Source organism: Paramacrobiotus metropolitanus, unplaced genomic scaffold (genome assembly GCF_019649055.1).
Source record: "Paramacrobiotus metropolitanus isolate TYO unplaced genomic scaffold, Prichtersi_v1.0 Parri_scaffold0000091, whole genome shotgun sequence".
Taxonomy (NCBI): domain Eukaryota; kingdom Metazoa; phylum Tardigrada; class Eutardigrada; order Parachela; family Macrobiotidae; genus Paramacrobiotus; species Paramacrobiotus metropolitanus.
Genome location: NW_026570311.1, coordinates 477,867 through 501,266, shown reverse-complemented (window position 1 = coordinate 501,266; position 23,400 = coordinate 477,867). Strand labels below are relative to the sequence as shown.

Below are 23,400 nucleotides of genomic sequence, written 5' to 3'. Positions count from 1 at the left end.
AGAAATGCAAACGATCTCACTGATGAAAATATGATTCAGCCAAACTCTGAATTAATATAAACGTAGGGTACGGTGAATATTCCCAATATCTGTACATAGTGCTGTAGCGATAGTATTTGCCGAACGAAAAGACCACCCCGTTATGATTAATCTTCCATCGTGTTACTGTTGACTTTTACCGGCTAATTCTCCTACTCATGAACTTTTAGAATTCAGTCTTGTACTCAGCTTGCTACAGCTTCCAACCTTGCACCATCAACTTGTACTTCTTGGTCAAACCCTGGCTTACAACCTTGCTCCGTTTCCTGCATTGCCCCTGTCATTAAAAATGCCTTGAGTTAGGTTGTTGCGTTTGACCGCTTGGGATGAACCTGTGTTATCTTAATCGCAGCCACCTGTGTAATTGACGAGTTACATCAGTAAGAGCGTCCGTTGCCGGCCGTGCCACCTTTCATCCCAGCAGCCGACAGATCGTGGTAAGGTGGATTAACCAACCCACTAGAACAGCAGTCAGATAGGCTGTTGTAACAGTATTTATTTATTTATTTATATACTGCGTGTTGCCGTTGGCGCTGTAGCGCTATATGTACTCGTACAGATAGTTGGGCCACGCACAATCAACCATGGCCGATGAATTTTTTTTCAGTATTCCCAAGGGTAACTCCGACTTCTTGCATAAAAAAAAGATTCTGGGAGGCGGAAGCCTCGGACATGGCCCTATTCTCTCCCCTTCCAGTGCTCAGTTCCCGGTCAGCAGGTTTCCCATCCAAGGCAGGCCATGCATGCCTTTCCCGACATTATCTTCGACTGATCCGCTGAGTTAAGAGCGACTGCACATCGTGTTTGAAAATGATGTGTCATTTTAACAAATACGCCGGCTTATGACTGTTTCCTTGGACAAGCGGCCTTCCTCTGATTTGGGACGTGACGGTTTGTGACAGGCTCGCTTCGTCGTACGTAGGAGGTGCATCATAAGGTGCGGGATCTGCAGCAAATGACGCGGAACCACTGGTCGCTAAATGGTCCTTAACAAGACAATGACGTTTCTCTGGATCACTTCTCGCTTTTTGCTTCTAGGAAATTTGTTGCACACCCTTGAGTTTTACTGAATTGCATTCCGATAAAATGAGCTGGTTGTTTGTTTGTTTGTTGTTTGTTTAATCAGCTTATTGTCTACCACAATCAGGACACTCCTGCACGAGGTAGTAGACTACCATACAAGAAAACGAAGAAAGATGTGCTTTCAAACTAATGAAAGCACTACGTAAAATAAAACTAACAACAATGCAAATTATTTTACAGCAAAGTACGGTGGTCAGCATGTATAAAACGTTTAGTCCAATTTAAAGCTGTCCAATCAACACGGTCCAAACTGGAACAAAAAGCAGCGATGTTCGAGTACGACTCCACGGGAAGTTTGATTTCGTTCCAAAGCTGCACCATAAGGAATGCGAAGCTCCTTTATTATTATTATACTACATCATTATTGTACGGCAGGCAGGTAACCCATTAAAAGGCTAGGATCGAGTTCTAGCCTGGGAATTTAAACCTGGCTAAATAACAGGAATCATGAAATTAGAGCAAAAGCCACAAAACAAGAGAAGTACTAAGAAAAGAAAGGCATCAAATAATAGTAACATGCTTCAGTGCATTACGAAAAACAGCAAGCGAACTGCTCTTAAGAATGTCGCTTCCGGCCTCGGTTAGCTGGCTCATAACGTTGTTCAGCCTCCACGCCAACGTGGACTTCCCCGTCCTTGTCCTTCCCTGTCCTTCGATGAAGGTCCTGTTTCCGCTTCGAAGGCTGTACGGTTTGGAATCGTGTTTTACGACGATCATTTCGGTGAGGTAACGGGGCACTTGGAACTTCTCCGGGTGCAGAATTTTGTAAAGCCAAGTTGCTTCCTGGTGTTTCCATCGCTTAAACAGTGGCGTTATCTCGTATTGCTTCATCAGGTCGGTGGTGGACACTTCGGCATAGTTGGCAATAGCTCGAATGGCTTTTCTTTGCGCGACAGCCAGCGGCTCCAGCGTGGACACAGGCGCACCGCTCCACACAGTGGAGCGGTGCGCCTTTCACTTAATAATGTTCGGCCATCTGAAGAGACTGTCCTCGTAGGTTCCATTGCATAGGGATGTTCGTCCAGGGCGGTTGTTTGACGGGTTCTGTCTGCAACACAATGGGAAACAGCAGAAACTTTTTCTCGAAACTTGATAAATTTTTTACCGTAGGGAACAAGATCAAATGCCAGTTTGTACATAAGAAGCAGTGACTTTTTAATGCGGCAAAACAACAGCGACTTACAGTCAGCCAGTCGTAGTGTGACAGGATATTCAAAATTACATGGCCCGAAGCGAACCGTTTTCAAAAAACGATACTGATAATCTTCTAAAAGGTCAATTAACAACTTTTGTTGATAAAAGGCGACTGAACTACCATATTCAGCGATTGGCTTTACAAGAGCATCATACAGTTTTCTTCTAGTTACGGTATTCTGATATGGAAAAGGGGCATTCAAATAGCGAATTCGCTTCTTCGTACGACTGGCCAGATTTTCACAATGATATTTCCAGTTAAGCTGACGGTCAACGTAAATACCCAAATATTTCGTATATTCTGCAACTGGTATACTCTCATCATTAATGGAATACACACTGCTTTGAAGCTTTGAGCGCTTTCTTGAAAACCGAATATGTGCCGATTTTTTAGGATTAAATTTCAGCTGATGATCTGCAGCATATTCTGACACAGTATTAAGAGCAGACTGCAAGTTTTGTTCGTCTTGTACAGACTCGACCTTATGGAACACACATATATCATCAGCAAAAACAAGCACTTCACAGTCCTTGGGAAGACCAGAGATATCATTCAAAATACACAAGAACATCTTCGGGCCTACCTTCGATCCTTGGGGAACACCACTTATAACAGCCATGACAGGGGAAATCTTACCATTGACAACTACAGCTTGGCATCGGCCTTGCAAGTAGTCACTAAGCAACTTACTAATACTTTCATGTACGTTTAAATTACGTAGCTTGCTTACCACAGTTGCATGATCAACTCTGTCAAAAGCATTACTACAGTCTAGAAAAATGCAATCCACCACGACGCCATTATCAATAAAATTCATACTTTTTTGAACCAGAATTTGACACAACAGTTCAGGGGAATGTTTTTTTCGGTAACTGAACTGGTAGCTGCTTAACGAATTGTTCACAGTCAAATGAGACGTCAGCCTATCGCTAATTAATTCCTCAAACACTTTCGACAGAGGATGGAGAGAGCTGACTGGTCGCCAGCTTTCAGGAAGTGTAAGGTCACACGACTGCTTTGGAACTGGAGTGACGTACGACAGCTTCCAAATATCTGGAAATCTTTGTTCGTGGAAACAACAATTAAACAAAAGTTTTAAAGGAGAGATTAAAGCAGAACCGCAAACTTTTATTAATTCATTCGTGAAAACAAAAGAGCCGCTACTTTTTGAAATGTCGACGGTTTTCAGTATCCTCCAGATATCATTTTCATTGACAAAGTTTTCTGCTGTTAGAAGATTTTTGCAGCTCACGGTTGTGTCGGTACAATGCGATGAACACTTAACAAATGTGCCGGCATAGTGAATATTTAGAACAAACGCTTTGTCTTTGTCGAACGGTAATCGCACTAATGCGCCAGCGCATGTGACATTGTGAGCCAAAAAAGCTTTCAGTGAGAATTGTACGCTATAGTGGACGTTCATACAGGAATATAAACTGACCGTTCTCTTTAGAAACTCAGTGCGAGGCGGAAAACTGTTTGGCTAGGGCTCTGACAGGCTGTAGAACGTTCCGCTGCTGGCTAGCAGAAAACGAACAGCGTTGGCAAACTAATATGTCGAATACATTATGGTTTCCGCTCCGCGTGGACCGCTTAGTTCCTAATTTTTGACTCAAAGGTGAAAATAAGGGGTGTTCTTAATACCCAGCCTTACAGAGATTGGGAAAGCTTCGCCGTGCGTACACGAACTCCATTCATCATCAAAATATAAGTGTACAGCGGTAGTAGAGTACAGAAAACGTGCGTATACGACCACACTCACTATTAAGTTTGTGTCAAATATTAGGAAATGAGCTGTATAAGCCGGGCAACAAGTTAAGCACACACAAGTTTAACACACCGAGAATAACAAACTTACGGATTGCGCCTAACTTCATACTACGGCATGCCCCGTTGCACTACACGTAACACTTAACATCCTAACCCGGCTATAAATAGAGCATATATTTATGGCAATGCTCAGTTTGTGTCCCGGTTTGTGCAAGCCATTGTAAGTTACAATGGCTTGCACCTATCACGGGCGGTCGCCAATGCGACACCTTCCTTTTGAGGTGCTTCCCCTTACACTTTCAAAAAGCAACTCCTCCAACAGTTTTCATCCTACATTTTTTCTGAATGCACCAGTAAGATCACCACAAAATTCTGAACAAAATGGTTGCAACCGATTTTCGAAATTCGTTTCACCCCAGAAACGAAACCTAGGGCGGTCGGCCGTGCGACAGTATGATTTTCGAAGGGTTTTCCCCTTAATATGGGGCGATCAGTGGAAACACCCAAATTGGTGGATGTCGCATTGGCGACCGCCCGTTAATGTTAACTTTTAGGGAAAACGAATCTCGAAAATCGGCCTGAACCATTTTGTTCTGAATTTGACGGCGAGTGTAATGATATTTTCAGAAAAATTGTGCGATGAAAACCGCGGGAGGAGTTGCGTTTTGAAAAACTAACGGGGGTCTCGCGACGGACCAATTTGTAACAAAACTACCACATCGTGGTTGTTGTTGTCCTACTTCTGCCCGTCACATCGAACACCCACCCTAACGCATCGTGACCTACTGACGCAGTCAGCCGCGGGTGCTGATATTCTTTACCACTTTCTTAGGAAACGGTATCATCCAAACACGTAGGCTGCAGCGCCAAAATGTCATCCTTTCGACATATAAGCCCACGTTGCCTTCATTTACCGGGAAACCGTTTCATCAAAGAATGGAAACCGTTTCCAGTAATACTCTACATTTTCTAGCAAGCACAAAAATGCCCAACACGACAGACACCACCTTCCGACAGACACGTATTCCGTCGCATCCAACTGGGACACGCTGCAGTCATGGACAGCGGGTTTCTGCACGGCGGCCATTATTGCCAACGCTTTCCTAGTGTACATCTCCGTCACCAGAATCCGCCCGTGGACACCGTTCACTATTTACGTGGTGCTGCTGACCATTGCTAACACCATCAACGGAATGTGGCAGAACCCGATATCATTGCTCATCAAAGACGCGCTGCCCGTTTCTCTGAATCGTCCATTCTGTATTGTCCACTTACTTCTCCGCATGCCTGTAGGACTGTTGTTGCCCACTGGACAAATGCTGATCTGCGTTAACCGCATCTTCGCCATTGTCACACCCATCTTGTACAAACGCTACCACACTAATAACCTAGCGTACTGGATTTCCGGGATACTGATTCTTGCGGCTGTTGTAATCACCATTCCCGGTGTGGTGATGGATGAGCAGCTGTACCGGACCCCGATGGCGGATAACCGCTGCTCCATGACCTTTACATCGGCGCCGATGCAGCTGTGGTCCACGGTGTACGGAGTGGTGTTCTATAATTTGCCGGTGATGGTGATTACGCTGAGTTATCCGTTGTTCATAGGGAAGAAATTTCGCCAGAGAAAGCGTAAACTCCGTCCCTCTGAGTATAACAGCACCGTGAATGCGATTACTAGTCAGGTTACCAGCGCCGCGGTGACCGTGAAAAGTAAGGCGTCCGGGCGGTCGTTCGCCATTCTGACGGTAATGACGGTCAGTGAGACGGGTGTGTTGGACGCCGTCCAACGTGTACTTCTGGATCCATTCGCAAGATTTTCATTTCTTTTCCGTTTTGAATTTGGTGAAGTTGTTGCAGTCGACGATCGTTGCAGCTCCAGTTCCTGGCTACCATGGCAGAACTGCGCACCGCTAGCGCGCAGATTTGGTACGATGTGTTCGTGGAAGGTCCGAATGTCCTTGTTTCAGGTAATCCTTTTATCATAATTATTATCAGAGGGCCGGGCTGCACCATGCTCTGGCTCTGCCGTTCCCAACCGGAAAACAGGGCCCTCGGTCAACAAGTCTTTGCTAACAACCGTTCATTTCTGCCGCCATCACTCTTTCACGAGCCTTGTACACAATTTGCTGACAACCAAAGATGACACATCGAGCCCATGGTGTCTTTAACTGTTTCTTTCCTCTTAAATTGTAAACGGTTTGAAATGGTTTGTACGTTGTGCATCAGTGTAATAACTAGGCATGTCTCTGTACTGTATCTTGCTGGAAGGAAAATTCAGCACCTACATGTTTTTGACCTATTTTTATTAAAGTGAATGGACTGACATTCTTAATGCTGCAAATAGCCTACAATATGCTGTGCTGTGCACTCTGTAGTCTGTACACGCTAGAGGTTCCGTACATGTTTAATACATATTTTTGCGATTATTACTGTGAGTTCATGGATACGTAGTATTTGATTAAACAACTGTTCAACGAAGATCCCGGAAACTCAAAATTAACAGCAAAGTATAATCCGTTATGGAAAAAGAATCAATAATTTATACGATGACGAACCATACAATTAATTATGTAGTGGCAATTTATACGAGGACGCTGTGAAGTTAATATTATTGTATATGAGTACGTAATACTATAGTAATAAGTAGCTTTAATAATGATACTTGTTTACTGCAGCTGGCCAATAAGATGAATGTATGAAGATTAGGATCAGCATTAGGTTCATTAGTATTATAATACATAAGAGGGTATGTAAGTGGCTCACCTAGATAATCCCTGTAACTGCTGCTGTCAGCCGGCTGGAGCATGACGTTGTGGCTATACATGGTGCTTATGTACCGCGCCTGATTTGGCCATATGTATTGCCGTAACGTCACACTCCAGGCGGATTATCTACGTGCGCTACTGACATCCCCTCGTATACTGTAATAGTAGTAGTACAACAGGAAGTGCTAGGATGCAAACAATAATGTACGAAGTACGACAATTAATTTAATTTAAATTATTTGGAATCAGTGCAGGTGGCCCATATCCGGCTAGGATGACATCTAGCATGGGATTTTAAACCTGGCTGGAGAAACGCTGATTAGAGTAACATTAATGAGAAAGGAACTGACATCAATGAGTTAGACACCATACAATACACAAAAAGACGAGATTAAAAATAATAAACTAAGAGGGTGATTCACTAAAACGTACTTCAGGTCGGTTCGAACGCACTCCTCCCGTCAGTGTGTCGGTGGTTTCTACCGGATGTGCTCGTTCAAGTATCCATTCCTCCATGGAGACTTCCGTTGGTCTCAACTTTGAGCACATGTAGTTAAGGTTAAGTAACGTCCGAGAGCCAGTTACTGTTCTTGGCAGCCGCTGTTGGAAAACGCCCGTTTCCTCCGGCCGAGAGTAGGCGGTTGCTTATCCTTCCAAGGGGACTGTTTCCCAGTCTACGAATCCTCTCGGTCAGGTCGATAGCCGCTATGTTTGCGGCGTATCTATCCGTTGCGCGGCCGGATGATACCGTGGGGTAGTTTCTGTTGTTCCTATGCGTGAATCGGCGCACCGGTCCCCCGCATCTTGACCCTCGTCTGGGCTGCTCGGTCGAGTTTCTTCTCATCGGTAGTCCGGTACAACCTCCGTGGCCGGTCCGCCCAGCGTCACTTTCTGCGACTGGCGGCACGGATGCTATGTTAAGTCCGAGCGGATTGGGCAATTCCTGAGTCCCAGTCCCCGACGTTCCGGTTCCAAGTTGGGTTACGCTGGTCGAATGGTCTGAGCGGCTTGTTGATCTGGCGTTGTTGGTCGGCAACGCTTTGTTGGCGGCTGCCAGATTGGTTTCCCACTTCCATCGTTCAAGTCGGTGAGTTGATTCCGACCTCGCCAATGGCCCTTTCGTTAGGTGCCGGCATGGTAGTCGCTGATCCAGCCTGTGGAAGTCCACTTCGTGGCGGTGCCTCGGTTACTGCAATCATAACTGTTGGTTTGGTCGGCTGGACTCCGACCTGTTGTCGTTTAGCTTCTGTTCCGAGCTGGTCGGTTGTATCCGACCTGCCTCAATTCCGACCGGTGCGGTCCGCTTAGGTCCCATCTCCTCGGTCGGCGACTTCCGACCGACCTCTTTGGTGACTATGCCCAAAGGGGGCACAGTCGACTTCGGATCCGGGTTGGTCGGTAATGTTTGTCCGAACTCCCTGGTTGATGGTTAGTCGACCTTCCGTTGGTCGACTTTTTTGGTTGGTGGTAGGTCGACTTTCTGTTTGGTCGACTTCCATGGTCGGTCGGTGTTGACCGAGCTCCTTGGTTGCTGGTGGGTCGACTTCCTGTTGGCCGACCTGCTTCGTCGGTCGTATGTCGAGCTTCCGAGTCGCCCTACCCGAGTGGGGCGAGGTCGACTTCTGCGCTTCATCCGTCGAGTTGGTTGATTTGCGCCCGACTTCGGCGGCTGTAATAGCCTGTGCCGAGTCCTTAGCTTTGTGTGAGCTCATCCGAGTTCCTTCCGTTGGGTCAGAGACTGCCATAGCTGCGGCGTAAATGCACCGCTCATCCGTTATTTTGTTATCCTCTCCCTCATCCGATAGCGCTTGCAGGATGCAATTTGTGCCGGGAAAGATGTACGAGACCGACGCGTGATCACGTAATTTTTCCGCCCACTTGATCAATCTTTGATTCCAAGCACTTTACTTGGTTGACAAATTTCTTAAATTCGGGTATAAATTTTCCCAATTACCTTCTGAGTCAGAAAGTCAAAAGAGAAGTCGCCATCAGTCACGTTTTATTCAAAATATCCGTCGCAAAATCTGATGTGCGAAATTGCGTTATGCCGGTTATGGCTAAAATAAACTGTACGTACTTCATATTTGTGTGTAGGAATTGTACCACGAAGAAGATTCAGTAATAATCGAAGGCACGAGTACTATTTTGCCTAATACAGTAATACACTGAACGAAAAGCGCTATTTATAGTTTATACAGTGGAGAAGTTAGTGTACGAAGCTTTACGGTGTCCGTGTATTGTACAGCTCTATGCTATTGGATTGTTAAATAGTGCCCATCAAATTTTCCAGATAGTGTAACGCGACCGCTCGCGGCTATCTCTCCGTAATACTGTCAAAACCATAAATACGAAATGATCGCTACTCTGAATCTCAGAGATGCAGAAATCATACGGCTGAAAAAAGACAGTGGTTGTATCTCTGCGAATTGCACAGAGAATTTTGACCAAACACTTCACGTGACTCGACAGATTTGCATTCCAACAACAGCTGCATACAGTAATTGAACACTGATAAACACTGGTCGACATGACAAGGCATTTAAATGAGTAATTCTTATCAAACATAGAAGTACAGCGAGATTGTGTAGCGGCGGTAATCGTGGAAGTGTTTGTACATCACTTACACCGGTAGTTAATTTCATATGTACGAGTACATGTTCGATGAGTAGGCGGCATAGTTTGCGCTGTGATTGCTTGACATCAGAGGTGTGTACATTACTCCATATCGTTATGAAGAATCCACACGTGAGACTCCTCAATGCCAATATCTTATCCCGCAAATCGCCTGTATCGGTTGTGCAAATTGCTCCATCATGGTACATGCACAGTGGCAAAGCTGGTGCATATAAAATACTATATCTCGTCCGACAACGGCTATGTTTCCAGGTACTGTGCCGTTTCAACCCAGCTACAGAACAGTCACTGTGTTTCTGAAATTCTTGAAAAAATTCCGAAAATCAAACTAGCGGGAGTCGATATTACAGCCTGGGTGATTGTTTCCGGCATCCAGATTATCTGCGGGTTCGCCATCCTGATTGCTAAGATTTCTTGTAAGTGACCTTTATATATTAGTTTCATGTAAACTACTTGTACTTCAGAAGTACTGGAAATATACGAGTAGATGTACGGTAGTCTAAGATAGGTAATGTCAACTACGGTATATTACGGTATAAAGGAAATTTCAACATATACCAGCTTATAGATAATTTTATTACATTACTTTGCTAAATTACGGCTGCAAAAAGCACGACCGCAAAAAGCACGGCTGCAAAAAGCATTTTTTGTGTTGAACGTATTAGAAACTTAAAATGATGACATTGTATGGATTTGCTTTGCATGACACTGTCTTCCATGAGGCCTGATGAGTAAGTAAATCATTTATTCTTAATATCACGATTATGTGAGTGCGCGCGGCTGCTAAAAATATTTTCAACATGATCGACCATGTCCATGCGATTCACGTTTAATACATTTTTTTCTACATATTTCGACAATGCGGCGTTTTATTAAGCACTGATCGCTCGTTACTGAGGTCTAGCAAAGCCGTTTCTTTGGCAAGCGCGGCACTGACGGAGGGACGCGGATCTGTCACCGAGTATCTGGGCTATCCGCTGGGCATCTTCTATATGATAACCGGCATTCTGGGCGTCGTGGCCGAGCGCAGCCATTCCCACACGGGACGGTATCCGCGCTGCTCGCTGATGGGCTCGCTGGTCATGAGCGGCTTCTCCATTATGCAGGCCTTCGGCGTCATTATCTGGCAGTTCCACGTCATCGGCAGCTTGTGGGACTGGTTAAAGCCCGGGGTGGGCGGGGTCGTCGGGTCGCAGCTGGCCTTCTTCCTAATCGTCTTCATCGCCAGCATTGTCACGAGTGTCCTCGGGTTTCGTGCGGTGTCGACGATGCGCTCGAACGCGGATGCTTTGTCGGGAACATACAATACGGCGGAGTTCCCCGCACAACAGCCGGCCGGAGGGTCATCGTATCCTAGACAGCAGCCCGCAGCGTATTTCCCCAAGGTATAACCGAGGCAGTTCGTTTCTACGGAATATCCGTTGTTAATGTACCATGTACCGGGTGATCCATCAGTATTCCGACACTACTGTAAATATTTCAACTGATGCAGGCTGATTTCCCAGCTTCATGTTGTTTCGAGAGTTACTACGTTATTATTGTTTGATCGATGTCCACAGTGGATTTTATTTATCCAGCGAATTCCCGTTAAGTGTGAAAAGCGGTCGCGTCGTTTCTACGCATAAAGCGCAATCAAGCGCTTCATCTCTGTTAAAACGCTGTGCTGGCGAATTATGTCAATAAATTTTATTAGGCAATGGCCATGAGAATAACAAAAAAAGCAAGCGCAGGCACATTACTTCATAGTTAAAATTTAAACAGCAACCAAAACCTCTAATCAGTTATTTCCATAAACTGAACACTGCATACGTTTGCGGCACTTAACGTAATTCATGCAGCCTTATAAATATTTTTTACTTGAAAACCACGGCACAGTTTAACGGTAGCTGTAAAAGACAACAAAAAAATTTCGTCGATTTCGCTACCGAGAGAAGCGGCCGACATTTTTTACAAGGCGACGTAGTTCTGCTCGTAATTTCTGCTTCGAAGAATGTCTGCAGGTTGAAAAACTTCAAAGAATTTCTTTGCGAAAAACGTGACGAATTTCTGTCAAGTGGAAATGGCAATGGAATACTGACTGCCTATACCACTTTCCGATGGAAGAGCCTGAGGCAGCATGCTGGATGGGAGGGATTTGCCCGCATGACAGCCATGACGCTGCAGGTGCGCCCGCATCTTCGTCAACTTCCGCGAGCGGAAACGGCACACATCGCACTGCACCATTTTCCCACCGACCTGGTCGCAATGGGCCAGGCTCTGAATATGATCCAGGAAGACCGCTGCCTGGCTGGCACCGAAATCACAGGCGGCGCACTCGTAATTCTCCGGCGGCCGCTTCTTCACTACGGTAGGTTTTTCCGGGACGGTGGGGTGGTCTCCTGCCCTGGTGCTAAATACTAGGTTCGAGAGCTGCGCGGTACGGCGCCGCGGCCGCTTGGCTAAGAGGCTGGGGGCGGACGCGGAGCGGTTAGCGATGCGCAGTAGTTCCGCCGGGAGGAGAGCCGCCCCGGTGGCGCGAGCGCGCTGCCGCGTATTATGCACAATCAGGCTGCTGCCGGTTTTGGGCGGGGTACTACGGGGCACCGACGGTGCTGGTTCGGGGGCTTCGATGATTTCCGTCGCCGCCTTGTACGCACGGTTGAGCAGCGTATTATCATTCCGCCAGGAGCCGGTGTATTTGTAACGGTCGTGTGGCAGTTGAAGAAAAATTCCCTGCCGGGTGAGTAGTTCCAGGGCACGCTGAATGTGCACGGCGAGGTTTCCCGTAATGTGTACCCTGCAACGAAGCGGCAAAATAGCATGGACATGCACACTGAACACGGCAACCGATCACTTCCACCAATTTCATTCGACTTTCCTGATTTCGGGAAAACGTTTTTGGCTGCCCTTCGTTTTCGGCCGCCATTCACTTTGGCAAAATTATATTTCGGCTCACACACTTCGGCTTACACCGACTCGCCCACGAATTACATTTTAAACAAAATAGACTTTCGTTAAACAAAATCTGGCCACAGAAACTGCAACCAACCCAAGAAAATAAAATAACCTAACAAATCTAAGAAACTCTCGAGCGAGGAAACTAAGATATGTCTTGAAATTAAAAAACAAAATACCTCCACACACCACAAAACTGGAAAAAAGCTTATGATGACCTAAGAAACGTGAAAAAACCTAAAAATCTAAGAAACAACTTAAGAAGCTTAAAGAAAACTTTCCACTCGAATATATAAGCCGAAACTAGCTGGTATATCTAAACCAGCGGTGGAATTGAATGCTCGACGAAGTAACGTGCAGGTGAAATGAACGTCGGCCGAAGCGATCGGACACGACCAAAACCCTGTTTTCAGCACCTGTACAGTGTAGCAGCGATAATTCGGCAAAATATTCCAGCAATGCGTGCCTACCAGGTACCACGCTGTACTTACCAAAATGATAAGCGAATGTGCCGCTCCACCGCACTGACAGTGGAACCCTCCGGATCGCCGATTTCCCGCACAGCGGTGACGACCGCCCGCCACACCTTCTTTACGTCATCGACGCTGAACCGGCGGGCTTCCCTCAAGCTCTCCGGGTCCTTGTAACAAACATTACCCTTGACGTGGACGGCGACAAGTAGTCCGTTGTGAACGGCCGCATCCAACTGCGATTGCACGGCCTGGGCGTCGTAAACACCGTAGCGCCGCCGCAGTATCCCCAGCAGCTGCTCCCAGGTTGACCGGGTTTTGTAGGCTCGGCTGTCGACGACTTCCAGAAATATCGGCAACATCGGGCAGATAAACTGGCACGCATATATACCACCCGGGTCCGCCATTCGCACAATGTTCTCACATTTATACACCGAAAAGTAAATCTTCGTTAGTAAGTTCGTAATTAAATTAAGAAAAAGGAAAAGAATCGCCAAGCTAATATCAATGATTTTTCAAATGACTTTAGATGGTTGCTTGATGCAAGGAATTCTCATATGCTGGGTCACTGCCGAGTCAGACGATAAAGTGACCTAAATTTAGTCACAGTTCATGTGCTCGGAACGGATCTAACGTGCTCCTGTTCTTGGAATTGAACACAACGCATTGACGGTTTTGTGATATACTTTGTACAACATAGTGCTTTCCTCTTCTATGAAACAGCCGTCAGCCTATCCTACGACGCAGCCATAAGGCTTTTGTGCCCATTTCTTCCAAAAATAAAGCGGCCATCAAGAGAGACAGGGCCGGCCGTTTTTCGACCGTATACTCCAGTAGCTAAGGCGGCACGTTATTCGTGATTTTTCCATTCTGCCGAGATTGCTTGTCAGATGTCACTGTCAGTGACTTTTCGTTGGTGCTTCGTTTTCTACCGATGTGTACTGAACAACTGTATCTCACCTCAGGTAGGAAGATGTTTGAGTGTCTTCAGGATGTTTGAGTGTCAGGATTAGAGTCTGAGTTTAGCGGTAGTCAGAGGAAATGCCACAGCTGTTAATTTCGATTCACTGAATGCAGGACCTAAGATGTCCATCGATGCTAACGAGCAATGAACGACGATTACGGTTGTTTTCGTAGTGTTTAAATTTGGCCTTTTTATTTAGTTTAAATCCGTGCGGTCGCATTGGTATGGGTGCGGGTTGTTGCCGAATAAAACTGCACTCCAGGATCCTGAATGCAATCAGATAATCAAGCATCCTGAAGGTTTTTATTCTTACGCCACTTCTACGAAAGCCGAAGAGCGTTTTTCACAGTATCAAGTCTGTTTGCATTGGGTATTGTCATGATACGGTAGGTATTGCTTGTTTAATCGAAGTTTGTTATTTTACAGTAACTTGGAGTTTCCGTTGCGACGGTATCAAGGAAATGACCGGTCGTTGTGATCTGCAAGCCACAAGCATCGTGTGCCCCTTGCTGCCGCACATCAAAGAGGCCACCCGGTTCGCAAAAATACAAAACCACCGACCGTCTTTCGACTGTTTGTGGAAGACGCTGTGCCACCACGGAACCAACATGGTAGCGGCCCGCTCCCAGCTGGAGACAGCCGTTCAACACGGGCTGATTCTCGCAGTGCGCAGTAAAGGACTGCCGTGCTACAAGGATCCCGACAGTCTAAAGAGTCTCCGGACTAGCACCGTCAATAATGTCAGAAATTTGCGGCAGGCATTTGTAACAGCGGTGCGGGAGACCGGCGATCCGGAGGGCACCACAGCCGACGACATCATTAAATATATCCAGCTGACCTTTACGTAAGTACCACTACACCAACATAGAAACGCTAAAAACAGTCAAAAACAACAATTTCATCTGAATATTACATTAGAAAAGATTTTGAATTTTGAAAGCGGAAATTCGCAAAGGTTTAATGATCCTTAGCATGTTTCAAAAGGTCATGTATTTCAGTACTTCGATTTTTCTCATATTTCGGTCGCATTAAGTTTACACTTTCTTATTTTCACCGGTAACTTACGCCACCTCAAAGTGGACGCGCTACATAAACAGCACAACTGCTGATTGTACAACGTGTTTTTTGATTTGTTTTCGCTGGTCTGCGTCATCAAAACAAGATTATTGGAAACGTTGAAATTTGAAATTTATAAAATTTGTAAACCCTGGAACAGCGGTTCTTTTAGGTTGCATCCGGTCCAGTTCCTGTTCTTCCTTTGGTTTTTTATGGAAATGTTTTTGAAGTCATGTTTCGAAATTTATGAGCGGAGTTTTTACTATGAAAGCTACTAATTTCTGGTATTTTTCTTTGTCCGGAAATTTTAACACCTGATGACCGAATATGAGAAACACAGAGTATGAAATGACCATCTTGTAGGACTCATTGAATACCATTTGTAGGGTAGACCTGGTCATTCTTCCCGAAATGCTACAGTCTGTCCTTGGAGAACTCGTTCGTGAAAACATCCTTACTCAGCTGTCGTCATTGCGGTATATATATCAGGCTGGTTGTCGGGAAGCCAGACACCGGGTTTTAAGACGCAAGAGACTGGCGATGGACTGCCATACGAAGACCTCCAATTCCGCGGAGCCCGTCCCAGCCGCCCAGCGGCCGCCTGACCGCAACAGCAGGGGCCAGCGTGACATCAGACCGCAACGTATAGCATGGGCTGGAAGGGACGAAGCCAGCAGCTCCGAGTCCGATACTGGTGGAACATGTCCGAGGGATAAGCCAGTACGCCCCGGAAAACACACTGGAGTTTTGACGGCGTCGAGCAGCACGGTCCTCGCGCCAGGTAACAAAGTAACGAGAAGCCGGATTCCGAAGCGAAGGCAGGTGGACTACGAGTACGAGTGCGGTGCCTGTAACTTCACCACACGAGAAAAAGCCCTTTTGTTGGAGCACATTCAGAGCCCCGCCCATGCGGGGAACGTCGCCGGAAAACTAGCTCAGTGCGACACGTGCCGCTTTCGCTCGCGGCAGATGGCTAAGATGCTGGAACATTTGCAACGCCATGATTGTCACGAGAATAAATCCATCCCGTCCAGTCTCTTGTCTTTTCGGCCTGGTAGGCTGCACAAAGAAAGGCCGAAATAGTTTTGAAAATTCTCACTAGAAAATGATGAGAAAGTTTTGTCGGTTATACGCTTGGTTGTGGAAATTAGGCAGAGAAAGTTTTTTTCTGCTGCTGTACAGATGTATACGAATATTTGATTGTTGAATCATACAGTTCGGTAGTACAGAGTAGTGCAGGTTTATTCTAAGGTTTTCTCCTAACAGCAAGCGGATGTGATATGTAAGCCGAACAGTGATTTTTCGAAATGATTATCACCCGATTGGTGGTTCTGTAGTTTGATGCTTTGCACTTTGCAGTCGCTTATAGTCTTGGATGTTTTCATCAATCGAACAGCAAGCATTTCTTCGTTGTTAGTTGCACTTAAGAAGTACACAGAAGAGAAGAAATAGCAGACAGCCAATTGTTCACAGACGAATGACGATTTGTAAGACAAATGCATGTCATGACCAGTTGCACCTCTGTGATGTAGTACAGTGTCAGTGTGTGACCTTTATAGTGCATAGTACAAGAACACGGATGTGCAAGTGCAACGACGTGCATATGAATGTAAAAAATACCCGATGTTCAGTGTGCTGTGGCAACTGGCAAGAAAAATACCAGCATTGCTATGATTGTTATGAATATTCAGTTGTGGATTATAATATTGGGATTGTGGATTGTTTGCTGCTGTCCCGTTGTCAAACACGATATAATCGAAGAGGAAGCGGCCGGCGCGTTACTCTTCTCTTGGCGTGACTCTTCTAGCACATCCCGAAGATTATTCTACGAATAACAAGAAGCGCTCTTAGCCGTTAGTGATTTCGTGTGCAGAAAAGCTGAGTATTATCGATGCAATATATTATCGAAGCTGAGTATTATCCTGATTAGTGAGTATTACTAAATTTTTGTAGTACAGTAAACAGTTCGTACGTTGTCTGAAAAACACAGCCGTACTTTGCGATTGCTTTATTCGGCTGGTTAAATAGTTCTTCTGAAATATTTATTATTGATTTTTTGTGTATTTCGTAGGACTACCCTAGTGGCCTTGTAGCCTGGAGCCTGGCCGCCAATTATATCTGATTTCGATATTCGCATTGAACAAATATTCAGATTGCATCTTATTTCGATGTCCACCGACCGCCTGACTGCAGCAGCATGAACCCCCGTCGTCCGCCACACCCGGCATTCGCTCCCTGCGATGAAGCCAGCAGCTCAGAGTCCAGAGCGAGTAGAAAATATCCGACGAAAAAAGGAACTCACCCCGAAAAACGTGCTGGAGTTTCGACAGCGCTATCTGTTGCCTCATCAGCCAGGAAGGTAGAGGCGTTAAATAACAGAGTAACGAGAAGTGGGATTCCGAAACGAGCTCAGATAGACTATGAGTGCGCGCCCTGCAATTTCACCACACAGGAAAAGGCGGGTTTCTTGGAACATATCCACAGTCCCGCCCACCGGGAGACGGTCGCCGGAAAGATGATACAGTGCGACGCGTGCCGCTTTCGCTCGCGGGATATGCAAAAGATGACAGAGCATCTGCAGCGGCATGGCTGTCACGGACACAAATCCATCCCATCCAGTCTCCTGACCTGCGTGTTGTTCAGACTGGCTATGTCGAAATAATTGTAAATATAAAGTATCAAAAATTTGTTAGCTGAAATACTGCTGAAACAGGCGCTGGGTGTCCTTATGTGGCATTATATAAATAAATGATCACAGAACAGATCTCAGACACACTCCGAAAAATTTAATGTCATATCAAAGTTGAACTTAAGCATGAGTTAAAGTTACGTCCTTTATGACTGTTTCCGTTGACCAGATTATTCGTAGTTTCCATTCTAAATGTCGAAATTGCATGCCAGCGGCTTTTACGTTCGTGCTCCAGTTTTTGTCGATAGTACTAGTACTGAAACCCTGGATTCTTGTCAACAGCATCGATTTCCGTTCTGGAAAGTACCGTCGGCCGAACTGAACGAAGGAATTTTGTAGTGCATATTTTGTATACGTAGCATGAGCAGCCAAAAACTGTTCTAAATTATGCACAAACGAGTAGATATTCAATATAAATTGTGCGGTAATGGGCAAGCGTTATAGGCAGGGACACTTGACTCATCATTGAAAAGATTGTATGTTCCCCACTGCCCTCACCGATGATGTAGGATACGTGGCGAGGTGTACGCTTCATCCTCTAGACATCTTCCAAGTTTTCGTTTTTTGGTAAGAACGTTCGTAAATCAAATGTCGTCGGCGTTTCGACATTGGCCGCATAATAACGGTTCTAGTCCGGTTGTGTAAGTTAAAGCAGAGTGGCATAATAGAAAACGGAGCTGTACATAGGTTGCCTTCCGAACAGCTGCCTGGCAGCTGTTGTAGAAAACGATCATTCGTCAGAGCGACATTTTGTAACGGAGCTACTTCAAGCGTGCAGAAATACGTTATGCTTGTACTGCAAACATTCGTGTGCTGCACGCAGCGCACAACAGTTCCATGTGACCTGGGTATCGGCCATGATTAGAAGCGACCGAAGGAGGACTGTGGACATAGTGCTTCAGGATGTTCAATAGAATCACGCTTCCTGAAGGTTCATCCACTTGCGCCACTTCTGAGAAATCCGTTGCCGAATGCTACGGCGTACACAGTACACTCTGTTAACGAGAGCAAAAAAACCTTGTTGTCGACCAAATCATACCTTAACATTCCGAGAAAAAATACAGCATTCCTTGCCATCGTGAATTTCACTGCTAATTTTCTGGCCCACATCTCTTGGGATCGATGCTCATGTGTCTTGGGTCACCACATGCTTCAGATTTTGAATGCCGGAAGGTTGACCAGTGAACTTCCGTAGTTTTTGGTTTTTTCTGAAATCCACTGCGCCTCTGGGAGGTTGTGGTGTTTAAGCATACGTTCTTCGTGCAAAGGCAATGAATTATGGACGGCATTGTTTCTTGGCCGCCTTCCCCTGATTCGCCAGTGACTGCGAAGACGGGCGCTTGTTAGCCCTGCCCTATTTTAACGGAGTTGCATGCACCGTACAGAAATAACGTAGTCACTGAAAGGGCTGGGCTAGGCTCGCACAGACACTCCCTCCGCTACGAAGCGAGGTCCCTCGAGCTGATAGAGCCCAAATCCCGTACTGATAGAATCGGCTCATACTCATATCGAGTCGGCTGTACGTACAACGGTTAAGTCGTACGTTCGGCAAATCGGCTTAATAATAGTTTATTTTTCGCTTAAATCGTTTTAATTAAGTAATCGAATAGCTTAATAGAATTAGTAGGAGGATCCGTAGATAGTAACCACGATCTGCTACCATCAAAGGGCTGGGCTAGGCTCGCACAGACACTCGCAAAAAATCTGCCGATTGAGGGAATCGAACCCACAACCTCCATACTCTAAGGCCGAGAGAGGCACCACTAGGCTATCGGCAAAGCATACAAATCTAATGAAATATTCTATCGAACGATCCTATAGAGAGCTGATGCCGCTCTGACATCACGCTAGAATTGCAAAGTTCTTATGCGAAGCCAAAGAATGCATCTGTTCTAAACAAATAAAAACAGACATACCTCTGCTGACGGTTGCGTCTGAATACGCAGTGATATAAAACCCCTAATGCACTACGTCTACCACCACAACATTCACTAAGGGAAAAAGCTTAACTTTTATTTTCACCATGACAGCTGTACTCCCGACAACTGTGCCGCCTTCCCACAGTTGCATCAACTTATATACCACATCAATATGCTCATATTCGCATACAGCCACAAAGCTAGAAAAACACATGCACCAATCCCATCACTACATTTCACATTAACCACATCTGCAGGCCACATTCATCCTGCCTCCTCATTATTCCCACTCGACCAGCAGTCAGATCTTACACAGCAGATAAGGAATAATCCGATGAAGACATAAACGTCTTCACACACTTATGGTCATAATAATGGTCAAAGCTATGCGCAGGAGTTTTATAATTAGAGGAAACTTTAGTACGTCAAAATTTTTTATTTAGAAAAGTGATAATAAACATAAGAATGATAAGATATATCAAGTAAAACCGCTTTCTCATGGATAAAAACAAAAAAGGGATAAAAAATGTTAAAATTCTTGCGAAAAGCTAAAAGGGGCAAATTATTGAGTAAATCAAATGACCAATCTGAGAAAAACTTAAAAGAGTGAAATATCGTTACCGCTCAGAGTTTGTGCCGCAACGATGTCATTTTATATATATATATATATATATATATATTTTATATATTATATATATATATATATATATATATATATTTATATATATATAGTACAACTTCATCTAGCGGCTACAGTACGGCTCCTGTGCCACCTCTGTTACAACGGCGAATCTTTGGTTTGGACTTACTGCAGCGAGTGCGATTGTACCACTGTATGCGCACTGTGCTGAGTGTGTCGACATCGGAGATTTCGTCAGAAGCGTCATGAGCTGCGAAAGGATAGTTTCGGAGGTCAGTATTGGTGTCGCGATACTAGAAAAGGGCGACGTCGCGGCTCCATCGCCACCCCGGTTCAGGTCGTCATCCTCATCGTCGCCCTGGGCCCAGTCGAGAACGCCATTGAGGCCATTGATCTATCTGTACTGAAAGTATATACTTTATTTCCAAAACAGCGATAAGAATATCAAGAATCAGTTTCGGTTGAATAACGGTTGAATATCAAGAATCTGTACTTACTTCTATATAAAGAATGCACGAGCCGAAAATTTAAAATTCTCATTACCACTGCCCTACTCAAGGGGCTTCACTGTATTGTATACAGCATTGTATACAGTGTATAGCAGTCTGTATCGTATGAAATACAATACAGCCCCTAGAGAACCGCATTGGTTAAACTTAGAAAAAATACTTAATGCATTCGCATAATTATGTATGTAGTAGAAAAATCCCGATTTGGCATGCCTGCTACCATTGCAGCTAATTTTTGCCCGTGCCAATATTAGCATCAGGTGCGATGGGAGAACCCCCCGGCCCCCAGGGGCCAAATAAATTTCAGGGAAGGTAAAAAAAAACTATACCATGCAAGCAATGCTATCAACTCTCGTACTGTTCGCACCTACGTATCAACGGTCACCGGTTGCTATGTAACGTACGATGCGCAGTATAGCACCGCAGTACGAAACTCCTGCGCATAGCCACTTCGCATAATAATACTCGTACTAATGAGCACGCAGACCATGCACATTGGCAATTAATCAAACCAGGATAGCCATCGTCCACTTGTCAACACCACGGTCGTAACAGCAGACATCTTAGCTTTTTTGATTCATCCCAATTCCAAGAATGTCATACAGCAGTTTTTCACACAGTACTAGTATTGTGCCGATTTTGTACGTGTGCAGAAAAGCTGATGAATATTGTCAGATGTTTCCTACGATCTACGAGTACGTGTATTTTATAAGTATTTTCGACTTACGTCATTTTTGTATTTCGCCTGGGTTTAGACCCACAGCACAACCGTAGCTCGCATTCAGTGCCTGTAACTTCACTGAACTGTCAACAAACAAAAGTTTTCTGCAGATCCTTATATCCTGCTCCTGCATGAACCTTGGATTGGGCTGACCAAATTATCCTGAATGTATCCCAGTCAAGTGCTCCTAACCACAAATTACCATATAAAGGTGCGGTATTTCTACGGTAGGCTCTCGAGTAGCTGCCTTCATGTCATAATAACTGCTTATCAAATGAAGTGCGTTGAAACACGAATTCGTAAAAAGCCAGAGCAATAGTTATCTACTTTTTGGGATAATTGATTGACCAAACATTGTCATCAAGGTGTTTTAAAATCAGGATTGATGCTTGCATAACTGGCATACTGGTACAATTCTGGTTGCTCTCCTGGCAAGATCCAGTTAAACAGTAATTACTGTTTTTCCTTGGCTCAGATTTCAGTGCAGGGACACCGAAGGAATGGCCGATCCTGGTGATGTGCCAGCAACAAATACCACGTGCCCGTTACTGCCGCAAATCAAGGAGGCCATCCGGGTTGCGAAACGGCTTCACCGGCGGCCATCGCTGGACTGCCTGTGGTTGATGCTGCGCCATCACGTTGACCACATCCAGACTGTTCGGTCCCAGCTGGAGACGGCAGTGCACCACGGACTGCTTCGCGTCGTTCACATGAAGGGAGTGCCGTGCTACAGCGATCCCGATAGCCTCAAGAGTCGCCGCACCTTCACCGTCAGTAATGTCAAGAATTTCCGGCGTGCGGTGTCGACAGGAGTGAAGGAGATGGGCGATCCGGAGGGCGCTACCGCGGACTCTATCATCCAGTATATCGTGACTACTTTTGAGTAAGTTGCACTTGGGTAACCGTAGCGGTCATATCGCGTCCTTAACGCTGGGTGGTCATAAATTACTTTTGTGATAGGGTCGAGCTGGCCACATTTCCAGAAATGCTGCAACCTATCCTGGCCGAGCTCACTCGGGAGGGCCTGCTTACGGAGCTGACGCCGGGTCGGTACCAGTATTCCGACCTGAAGAAGAGTAGTTACGGGGTTCTTCGACGCAAGAACGTGAAAACGGTCAACGATCCACACGCAATTGGATCTCCGAAGTGTGTCACAGCAGTCCACCCGCCGTCAGACGACAGCAGCATAATAAAGCGCTTCAAACGACAACGTCAACGTCCGGCTTTCTTGCGATTAGGTGAAACCAGTAGTTCTGAGCCGGAAACCAGGGAAGCGTGCCCCGCGGGCCAGCAAAAACGCGGTCACCCCTGGAAACATAATAAATCGTCGACGGTGTTAGCTGCTGCAACTAGCAACGTCCAATCGCCGAAGAACACAGTAACGACACGCCGGATTTTTAAGCGAATCCAGAAAAACTACGAGTGTTCGCCCTGCGGTTTCACCACACGCGGAAAGACACTTTTGCTGAAGCACGTCCAGAACCCCGCCCACGCGAAGAAAGTCCAAGGAAAAATGGTACAGTGCGATGTGTGTTGCTTTCGCTCGCGGAATGCGGAGAAGATGACGGAGCATCTGCAGCGTCATGGCTGTCATGAGGACAAATCCATCCCTTCCTGTCTCCGGTCATCGGCCGTTTTGGAGGTGGATCCGTCGATTTAAGTAACCTTTTCGAATCTTCAATCATCGTTTTTTTCTACTGTTAATTCTACGAACGTATGTTTTTTTTTGCGAATTGTTCAAATACCGGTAGTAAGCACATTGAATAAGACAATAGTATTTCATTAGGGAAAAGTTGAGTTGCTACCGTAGATGTGCAGAAACAAAGCCAATGTTGGTCAATCAGCTGAGTCAGGCTCAGTCAGCAGATAGAGAAGAAAAAGCAGACAACCAAACCTGTACATAATAATGAAGGTACTTATAATACAAAACATGTGGCTACACCATGTCATAATAACATGCACGCAGAAAATCAGAAGCTCCTTTTGAACGCACGAAAGCGGAAGTTCAT

General features: G+C 45.6%; 1 protein-coding gene across 1 annotated transcript; it reads left to right on the top strand.

The window, feature by feature from the left end:
* The first annotated feature begins 21,469 nt into the window (after positions 1 to 21,469).
* Positions 21,470 to 23,051, top strand: LOC129596509 (uncharacterized). The gene is made up of 3 exons (XM_055493807.1): positions 21,470 to 21,602; positions 21,867 to 22,274; positions 22,352 to 23,051. Exons 2-3 carry the CDS (start codon positions 21,892 to 21,894, stop codon positions 23,049 to 23,051), a joined length of 1,083 nt encoding a protein of 360 aa, XP_055349782.1. The 5' UTR covers positions 21,470 to 21,602; positions 21,867 to 21,891.
* Positions 23,052 to 23,400: the final 349 nt, after the last annotated feature.